The sequence below is a fragment of the Somniosus microcephalus genome, unplaced genomic scaffold, assembly GCF_052327205.1.
Source record: "Somniosus microcephalus isolate GS21.2 unplaced genomic scaffold, FLI_Smic_1.0 unresolved_chr9, whole genome shotgun sequence".
In the NCBI taxonomy this organism is placed as follows: domain Eukaryota; kingdom Metazoa; phylum Chordata; class Chondrichthyes; order Squaliformes; family Somniosidae; genus Somniosus; species Somniosus microcephalus.
This window is the reverse complement of record NW_028225187.1, coordinates 17,547,180-17,557,643: the sequence shown is the minus strand read 5'-3', so window position 1 is coordinate 17,557,643 and position 10,464 is coordinate 17,547,180. Positions and strand designations below refer to the sequence as shown.

General features: G+C 57.2%; 1 protein-coding gene across 1 annotated transcript in view; it reads left to right on the top strand.

Annotated features, from left to right (window-relative positions):
* LOC147084836 (carbonic anhydrase-related protein 10-like) overlaps positions 1–3,252 on the top strand; it is a 135,061-nt gene extending 131,809 nt beyond the window's left edge. The window contains exon 9 of the mRNA XM_085979343.1: positions 3,085–3,252. Within this exon, the coding sequence (XP_085835469.1) occupies positions 3,085–3,252 (168 nt within the window). The remainder of the gene's footprint in view (positions 1–3,084) is intronic.
* The last annotated feature ends 7,212 nt before the right edge of the window (positions 3,253–10,464 follow it).

Here is a 10,464-nt window from a genome sequence, read left to right as displayed (position 1 = left end):
CCTCTCTCGTCTCTCCTCACCCTTCCTCTCTCTCTCTCTTTTTCCCCCTTCTCTCTCTCTCTCGTCCCGCGACCCCTTCTCTCTCTCTCTCTCTCCCCCTTCTCTCTCTCTCTCTCTCCCCCCCCCTCTCTCTCTCCCCCCCTCTCCCCCCCCTCTCTCTCCCCCCCCTCTCCCCCCCTCTCTCTCTCCCCCCCTCTCCCATTCTCTCTCTCTCTCTCTCCCCCCTTCTCTCTCTCTCTCCCCCCCCTCTCTCTCTCTCTCCCCCCCCTTCTCTCTCTCTCTCCCCCCCCCCCTTCTCTCTCTCTCTCCCCCCCCCTTCTCTCTCTCTCTCTCCCCCCCTCTCCCATTCTCTCTCCCTCTCTCCCATTCTCCTCTCCCTCTCTCTCCCCCTCTCTCTCTCCCTCACCCTCCCTCTCTCTCTCTTTTCCCCCTTCTCTCTCTCCCCCCTTCTCTCTCTCTCTCTCCCCCTTCTCTCTCTCTCTCTCTCCCCCCCCCCCTCTCTCTCCCCCCCTCTCCCCCCCCTCTCTCTCTCCCCCCCTCTCCCATCTCTCTCTCTCCCCCCCTCTCCCATTCTCTCTCTCTCTCTCTCCCCCCTTCTCTCTCTCTCTCCCCCCCCCTCTCTCTCTCTCTCCCCCCCCTTCTCTCTCTCTCTCCCCCCCCCCTTCTCTCTCTCTCTCCCCCCCCTTCTCTCTCTCTCTCTCCCCCCCTCTCCCATTCTCTCTCCCTCTCTCCCATTCTCTCTCCCTCTCTCCCATTCTCTCTCCCTCTCTCCCATTCTCTCTCCCTCTCTCCCATTCTCTCTCTCCCTCACCCTCCCTCTCCCATTCTCTCTCTCCCTCACCCTCTCTCTCTCTCACCCTCCCTCTCTCTTTCCCCCCCTCTCTCTTTTCCCCCCCTCTCTCTTTCCCCCCTCTCTCTTTTCCCCCCTTCTCTCTCTCTCTCTCTCTCTCCCCCCCCTTCTCTCTCTCTCTCTCTCTCTCTCCCCCCCCTTCTCTCTCTCTCTCTCCCCCCTTCTCTCTCTCTCTCCTCCTCTCCCCCTTCTCTCTCTCTCTCCCCCTCTCTCTCTCTCTCTCCCCCCCCTCTCTCCCCCCTCTCTCTCTCTCTCCCCTCTCTCTCTCCCCCCTCTCTCCCTCTCTGTCTCTCCATTCCCCCTCTCTCTCTCCCCCTCTGTCTCTCCATTCCCCCTCTCTCCCTCTCTCCCACCTTCCCTCCCTCTCATTCCCTCTCTCCCACCTTCCCTCCCTCTCATTCCCTCTCTCCCCCCCTCATTCCCTCTCCCTTCCACCTCCCCCTCTCTCTCCCTTCCCTCTCTCCCTCATCCTCTCCTTCTCTCTCCCTCCCATTCTCTCTCCCTCCCATTCTCTCTCTCTCCCATTCTCTCCTTCCCCCCCCTCATTCCCTCTCCCTTCCACCTCCCCCTCTCTCCCTTCCACCTCCCCCTCTCTCCCTCATCCTCTCCCTCCCATTCTCTCTCTCTCCCATTCTCTCCTTCCCCCCCCTCATTCCCTCTCCCTTCCACCTCCCCCTCTCTCTCCCTTCCCTCTCTCCCTCATCCTCTCCTTCTCTCTCTCTCCCATTCTCTCTCTCTCCCATTCTCTCCTTCCCCACCCCCCCGTCGTCCCTCTCATTCTCTCTCTCCTTCCCCCACCCCTCTCCTTCCGTCTCTCCCATTCCCTCACCGTCCCTCCCGGTCCCCATCAGCTGGTCCAACATCTCCCGCATCTGGGCCTTGGCCGCCATGGCCGGGACACTCGGGCCTGGGCCTCGCTTACTGGGCGCCCACCCCCCCGCCGGCTCTCCGCCAATCCCCGTCAGGCTCCCGCCTGAGCGACGTGGCGCTCGGCCAATCAGCGCCGGTCGCAGGCTGATGGACAGCCGCCTCCTCCAATCAGCGCCCCACCCGCCCCTCCCTCCGGCCTCCTCCAATCAACGCCACCCTCCCTCAGCTCCGATCCCGCCCTCCGTCTACCTCCACCAATCACCGCAGCCCTCGCCTATGGTTGACGTGCGCCTCCTCCAATGGAGGGGCGAGCCCGCCCTGATTGACGTCACCCCGTCCCACCCTGAAGGCGGGCCGACCACTCTCAGCCAATCCGCTGGCGTCTACCTCTGATTGATGCCGAACTTCTCCAATCGCCGGGTACGGCAACCGTTAAGGGGCGGGTTCCCTCCTTTGTTTGGGCTTCCAGCCAATCCGCTGGCGGCTCTCACTGACTGACGGCTGCCTGCTACAATCGGAGGGCGAACTGGATGATTGACGTTGTCAGAAGTCAATCAACAAAGGAGACGGGCGGTGCCCCGTGCCCGTCTGCGCCCGCCTCTTGCGATTGGTGCAGAGGACAATGGGAGGCAAGCGACCGCCCATCTCCTAGTTCGACCATTAGAAAGTAAGGGTGGCTGATTGACGGGCCGGCCAACCAATCGGAGCGCGGCGGCGGAGGGTTGACGATGAGATGGCACGCAGGCAAGAGGCAACATCGGCCAAGGACGCTTTGACCCTCCCACGGCCCGCGCCCCCTGGCTTGGAGGTCCTCCGGGCTCGGAATTGCAGGGCGCAAATGCCGGTTGGCTTGTTTACGCCCTGGCTCTTAAAGGGGCCACCATTTTTTGCAAAGTGGGGTGGACGCGGTTAGAATGGGGCTGAGGTTGGCCGGGGCTTGACCGTGGCCGCAGAGCGAGGGGGTTCGGGGACGGGCAAGAGACCAGGAGCAGCAGCGTGACCTTTGACCCCCTCCACGGACGCCAACCCAGGCCAGAGCGCGACCTCTGACCCGTTGGACGCCAAGCGAGCGACACCCCCGCCCGACCCGTCGGCCACCCCGCCCGGACGCGAGTTACCGCCCCGTCGGACGCCAGACCCGGGCCAGACAACGACCTTCAACCCATCGGGCGCCAACCCAGGCCAAAGCGCGACCTCTGACCCATTGGACGCTAAGAGAGCGACCCCTGACCCGTTGGCCACTCCACCCAGATATAAGTTACCCGCTCCATCGGACGTCAACCTGGACCAAAAAGTGGCCTCTGACCTATTGGACGTCGAAAGAGCGACCCCTGACCCGTTGGTCACCACCGTCCGGATGCTAGTTATCCCCATTCACCATCAACCCGGGCCAGAGAATGACCTTTGACCCAGTGGACGCCAAGAAAGTGACGCCCGACTCAGTGGTCAATCCGGCCGGATGCAAGTTACCCTCAGTCGGACGTCAACCCGGGCCGGAGAACGACCTTTCACCCACAGGTCACACCGTCTAGACACGCATGTTGGATGTCAACCCAGTATTTAGAGACCATATTCTCGTCTCCGCTCCACGGGACCGTCCAGAATCGGGCGCGAATCAAACCCATCTGCCTCGCGGAACCGTCCAGCACAGAACGAGGCTGTTCGGCCCATCCACTCTTTCAAAGAGACATGCAATTAGTTCCACTAATTCTGTCAGCATCAGCTCAATGGATAATACGCTCTCTCGCGACTGGATCAGAACGGCATGGGTTCGAGACCCCACTCCCAGAGACTCGAGCTCCATAATCCAGGCCCACACTCCCCGGTGCCAGTACTGAGGGAGCGCTGCACTGTCGGAGGTAGATGTATATACTCTAGGACTCGAGCCCCATAATCCAGGCCCACACTCCCCGGTGCCAGTACTGAGGGAGCGCTGCACTGTCGGAGGTAGATGTATATACTCGAGGACTCGAGCCCCATAATCCAGGCCCACACTCCCCGGTGCCAGTACTGAGGGTGCGCCGCACTGTCGGAGGTAGATTTATATACTCTAGGACTCGAGCCCTATAATCCAGGCCCACACTCCCCGGTGCCAGTACTGAGGGTGCGCCGCACTGTCGGAGGTAGATGTATATACTCTAGGACTCGAGCCCCATAATCCAGGCCCACACTCCCCGGTGCCAGTAATGAGGGGGCGCTGCACTGTCGGAGGTAGATGTATATACTCTAGGACTCGAGCTCCATAATTCTGGCCCACACTCCCTGGTGCCAGTACTGAGGGAGCGCTGCACTGTCGGAGGTAGATGTATATCCTCTAGGACCCGAGCCCCATAATCCAGGCCCACACTCCTCGGTGTCAGGACTGAGGGAGTGCTGCACTGTCGGAGGTAGATGTATATACTCTAGGATTCGAGCCCCATAATCCAGGCCCACACTCCCCGGTGCCAGGACTGAGGGAGCGCTGCACTGTCGGAGGTAGATTTATATACTCTAGGACTCGAGCCCTATAATCCAGGCCCACACTCCCCGGTGCCAGTACTGAGGGTGCGCCGCACTGTCGGAGGTAGATGTATATACTCTAGGACTCGAGCCCCATAATCCAGGCCCACACTCCCCGGTGCCAGTAATGAGGGGGCGCTGCACTGTCGGAGGTAGATGTATATACTCTAGGACTCGAGCTCCATAATTCTGGCCCACACTCCCTGGTGCCAGTACTGAGGGAGCGCTGCACTGTCGGAGGTAGATGTATATCCTCTAGGACCCGAGCCCCATAATCCAGGCCCACACTCCTCGGTGTCAGGACTGAGGGAGTGCTGCACTGTCGGAGGTAGATGTATATACTCTAGGATTCGAGCCCCATAATCCAGGCCCACACTCCCCGGTGCCAGGACTGAGGGAGCGCTGCACTGTCGGAGGTAGATGTATATAGTCTAGGACTCGAGCCCCATAATCCAGGCCCACACTCCCCGGTGCCAGTACTGAGGGAGCGCTGCACTGTCAGAGGTAGATGTATATACTCTAGGACTCGAGCCCCATAATCCAGGCCGACACTCCCCGGTGCCAGAACTGACGGAGTGCTGCACTGTCGGAGGTGCCGTCTTTCGGATGAGACGTTAAACCGAGGCCCCGTCTGCTCTCTCAGGTGGACATAAAAGATCCCACGGCCACTCTTGGAAGAAGAGCAGGGGGGAGTCCTCCCCAGTGTCCTGGGGCCGATATTTATCCCTCAACTCAACATTGCAGGTGATTCTATGGTTATGGTCAGAAAGATAGAAACATGGCGATTGCAGTCCCATCCAGCTGTACGACAGTGGAGTGGCGTTGGAGCAGAATTTTGCAGTCAAGCATGTCAAAGGCTGCAGCCAGTTCCAGAAATGGTTTTCTGAAAGGGAAATCGTGTTTGACAAATTTATTAGTGTTTTTCGAGGATGTATCTAGCAGGGTAGATAATGGGGAACCAGTGGATGTAGTATATTTGGATTTCCAAAAGGCATTCGATAAGGTGCCACATAAAAGGTTAGCGGCTGGATCTCCTGCGCTTTCTCCACCCACCATCTGTTCTTTAGGTCGCTCTAGATTTAGATTCACCAGACTGATACCTGGGTTGGCAGGAATGACGTATGAGGAGAGATTGGGTCGATTGGGCTTATACTCGCGAGAGTTTAGAAGAATGAGAGGGGATCTCATTGAAACTTATAAAATTCTAACAGGACTGGACAGACTAGATGCAGGAAGGATGTTTCTGATGGTCGGGGAGTCCAGAACCAGGGGTCACAGTCTAAGGATAAGGGGTAAGCCATTTAGGACTGAGATGAGGAGGAATTTCTTCACCCAGAGAGTGGTGAACCTGTGGAATTCTCTACCACAGAAGGCAGTTGAGGCCAATTCATTAAATATATTCAAGAAGGAGTTGGATATATTTCTTAAGGCTAAAGGGATCAAGGGATATGGGGAGAAGGCAGGGACAGGGTACTGAATTTGGATGATCAGCCATGATCTCGGTGAATGGCGGAGCAGGCTCGAGGGGCCGAATGGCCTACTCCTGCTCCTATCTTCTATGTTTCTATGAAATGGTGAACGGTCGAGGCCTTCATTTCTGACTGAATTTTGAATGCTGCTGAACAACAACAACAACTTGCATTTAGATAGCGCCTTAAACGTAGTAAAACGTCCCAAGGCGCCGCACAGGAGTATTGTAGGACAAAGAAATTTGACACCGAGCCACATAAGGAGATATTAGGACAGGTGACCAAAAGCTGGGTCAAAGAGGTCGGTTTTAAGGTGCGTCTTAAAGGAGGAGAGAGAGGCGGAGAGGTTTAGGGAGGGAATTCCAGAGCTCAGGGCCCCAGGCAGCTGAAGGCACGGCCGCCAATGGCGGAGCGATGGAAATTGGGGATGCTCAAGAGGCCAGAATTGGAGGAACGCAGAGATCTCGGAGGGTTGTAGGGTAGGAGGAGGTTACAGAGATAGGGAGGGGGCGAGGGGCCATGGAGGGATTTGAACAGGAGGATGAGAATTGTAGGGCTGGAGGAGGTTACAGAGATAGGGAGGGGGCGAGCGCCATGGAGGGATTTGAACAGGAGGATGAGAATTGTAGGGGCTGGAGGAGGTTACAGAGATAGCGAGGGGGCGAGGGCCATGGAGGGATTTGAACAGGAGGATGAGAATTGTAGAGGCTGGAGGAGGTTACAGAGATAGGGAGGGGGGCGAGGGCCATGGAGGGATTTGAACAGCAGGATGAGAATTGTAGGGGCTGGAGGAGGTTACAGAGATAGGGAGGGTGCGAGGGCCATGGAGGGAATTGAACAGGAGGATGTGATTTGTAGGGGCTGGAGGTGGTTACAGAGATAGGGAGGGGGTGAGGGGCCATGGAGGGATTTGAACAGGAGGATGAAAATTGTAGGGGCTGGAGGAGATTACAGAGATAGGGAGGAGGCGAGGGCCATGGAGGGATTTGAACAGGAGGATGAGAATTGTAGGGCTGGAGGAGGTTACAGAGATAGGGAGGGGGCGAGGGGCCATGGGGGGATTTGAACAGGAGGATGAGAATTGTAGGGGCTGGAGGAGGTTACAGAGATAGGGAGGGGGCGAGGGCCATGGAGGGATTTGATCAGGAGGATGAGAATGGTAGGGGCTGGAGGAGGTTACAGAGATTGGGAGGGGGCGAGGGGCCATGGAGGGATTTGAACAGGAGGATGAAAATTGTAGGGGCTGAAGGAGGTTACAGAGAGAGGGAGGGGGCGAGGGCCATGAAGGGATTTGAACAGGAGCATGAGAATTGTAGGGGCTGGAGGAGGTTACAGAGATAGGGAGGGGTCGAGGGCCATGGAGGGATTTGAACAGGAGGATGAGAATTGTAGGGGCTGGAGGAGGTTACAGAGATAGGGAGGGGGGAGGGACATGGAGGGATTTGAACAGGAGGATGAGAATTGTAGGTGCTGGAGGAGGTTACAGAGATAGGGAGGGGGCGAGGGCCATGGAGGGATTTGAACAGGAGGATGAGAATTGCAGGGGCTGGAGGAGGTTACAGAGATAGGGAGGGGGCGATGAGGGCCATGGAGGTATTTGAACAGGAGGATGAGAATTGTAGGGGCCGGAGGAGGTTACAGAGATAGGGAGGGGGCGAGGGCCATGGAGGGATTTGAACAGGAGGATGAGAATTGTAGGGACTGGAGGAGGTTACAGAGATAGGGAGGGGGCGAGGGCCATGTAGGGATTTGAACAGGAGGATGAGAATTGTGAGGCTGGCGGAGGTTACAGAGATACGGAGGGGGGCGAGGGGCCATGGAGGGATTTGAACAGGAAGATGAGAATTGTAGGGGCTGGAGGAGGTTACACAGATAGGGAGGGGGCGAGGGGCCATGGAGGGATTTGAACAGGAGAATGAGAATTGTAGGGGGCTGGAGGAGGTTACAGAGATACGGAGGGGGGCGAGGGGCCATGGAGGGATTTGAACAGGAGGATGAGAATTGTAGAGGCTGGAGGAGGTTACAGAGATAGGGAGGGGGTGAGGTGCCGTGGAGTGATTTGAACAGGAGGAAGAGAATTGTAGGGCTGTAGGAGGTTACAGAGATAGGGAGGGGGCGAGGGGCCATGGAGGGATTTCAACAGGTGGATGAGAATTGTAGGGGCTGGAGGAGGTTACAGAGATAGGGAGGGGGCGAGGGCCATGTAGGGATTTGAACAGGAAGATGAGAATTGTCGGGGCTGGAGGATGTTACAGAGATAGGGAGGGGGCGAGGGCCATGGAGGGATTTGAACAGGAGGATAAGAATTGTAGGGCTGGAGGAGGTTACAGAGATAGGGAGGGGGCGTGGGGCCATGGAGGGATTTGAACAGGAGGATGAGAATTGTAGGGCTGGAGGAGGTTACAGAGATAGGGAGGGGGCGAGGGCCATGCAGGGATTTGAACAGGAGGATGAGAATTGTAGGGCTGGAGGAGGTTACAGAGATTGGGAGGGGGCGAGGGCCATGGTGGGATTTGAACAGGAGGATAAGAATTGTAGGGCTGGAGGAGGTTACAGAGATAGGGAGGGGGCGTGGGGCCATGGAGGGATTTGAACAGGAGGATGAGAATTTTAGCGGGGTGGAGGAGGTTACAGAGATAGGGAGGGGGCAAGGGCCATGGAGGGATTTGAACAGGAAGATGAGAATTGTAGGGGCTGGAGGATGTTACAGAGATAGGGAGGGGGCGAGGGCCATGGAGGGATTTGAACAGGAAGATGAGAATTGTAGGGGCTGGAGGATGTTACAGAGATAGGGAGGGGGCGAGGGCCATGGAGGGATTTGAACAGGAGGATGCGAATTGTAGGGCTGGAGGAGGTTACAGAGATAGGGAGGGGGCGAGGGCCATGGAGGGATTTGAACAGGAGGATGAGAATTGTAGGGCTGGAGGAGGTTACAGAGGTAGGGAGGGGGCGTGGGCCATGGAGGGATTTGAACATGAGGATGAGAATTGTAGGGCTGGAGGAGGTTACATAGATAGGGAGGGGGCGAGGGCCATGGTGGGATTTGAACAGGAGGATGAGAATTGTAGGGCTGGAGGAGGTTACAGAGATAGGGAGGGGGCGTGGGCCATGGAGGGATTTGAACAGGAAGATGAGAATTGTAGGGGCTGGAGGAGGTTACAGAGATAGGGAGGGGGCAAGGGCCATGGAGGGATTTGAACAGGAAGATGAGAAGTGTAGGGGCTGGAGGAGGTTACAGAGATAGGGAGGGGGCGAGGGGCCATGGAGGGATTTGAACAGGAAGATGAGAAGTGTAGGGGCTGGAGGAGGTTACAGAGATAGGGAGGGGGCGAGGGGCCATGCAGGGATTTGAACAGGAGAATGAGAATTGTAGGGGGCTGGAGGAGGTTACAGAGATAGGGAGGGGGCGAGGGCCATGGTGGGATTTCAACAGGAGGATGAGAATTGTAGGGGCTGGAGGAGGTTACAGAGATAGGGAGGGGGTGAGGGCCATGGAGAGATTTGAACAGGAGGATGAGAATTGTAGGGACTGGAGGAGGTTACAGAGATAGGGAGGGGGCGAGGGCCATGGAGGGATTTGAACAGGAGGATGAGAATTGTGAGGCTGGCGGAGGTTACCGAGATAGGGAGGGGGCGAGGGGCCATGGAGTGATTTGAACAGGAGGATGAGAATTGTAGGGCTGGAGGAGGTTACAAAGATAGGGAGGGGGCGTGGGCCATGGAGGGATTTGAACAGGAAGATGAGAAATGTAGGGGCTGGAGGAGGTTACAGAGATAGGGAGGGGGCGAGGGGCCATGGAGGGATTTGAACAGGAAGATGAGAAGTGTAGGGGCTGGAGGAGGTTTCAGAGATAGGGAGGGGGCGAGGGGCCATGGAGGGATTTGAACAGGAGAATGAGAATTGTAGGGGGCTGGAGGAGGTTACAGAGATAGGGAGGGGGCGAGGGCCATGGTGGGATTTGGAGAAGAGGATGAGAATTGCAGGGCTGGAGGAGGTTACAGAGATAGGGAGGGGGCGAGGGCCATGGAGGGATTTGAAGAGGAGGATGTGTATTGTCGGGCTGGAGAAGGTTACAGAGATAGGAAGGGGGCGAGGGCCATGGAGGGATTTGAACAGCAGGATGAGAATTGTGAGGCTGGCGGAGGTTACCGAGATAGGGAGGGGGCGTGGGGCCATGGAGGGATTTGAACAGGAAGATGAGAATTGTAGGGGCTGGAGGAGGTTACAGAGATAGGGAGGGGGCAAGGGACAGGGAGGGATTTGAACAGGAGGATGAGAATTGTAGGGCTGTAGGAGGTTACAGAGATAGGGAGGGGGCGAGGGGCCATGGAGGGATTTCAACAGGTGGATGAGAATTGTAGGGGCTGGAGGAGGTTACAGAGATAGGGAGGGGGTGAGGTGCCGTGGAGTGATTTGAACAGGAGGAAGAGAATTGTAGGGCTGTAGGAGGTTACAGAGATAGGGAGGGGGCGAGGGGCCATGGAGGGATTTCAACAGGTGGATGAGAATTGTAGGGGCTGGAGGAGGTTACAGAGATAGGGAGGGGGCGAGGGCCATGTCGGGATTTGAACAGGAAGATGAGAATTGTAGGGGCTGGAGGATGTTACAGAGATAGGGAGGGGGCGAGGGCCATGGAGGGATTTGAACAGGAGGATGCGAATTGTAGGGCTGGAGGAGGTTACAGAGATAGGGAGGGGGCGAGGGCCATGCAGGGATTTGAACAGGAGGATGAGAATTGTAGGGCTGGAGGAGGTTACAGAGATTGGGAGGGGGCG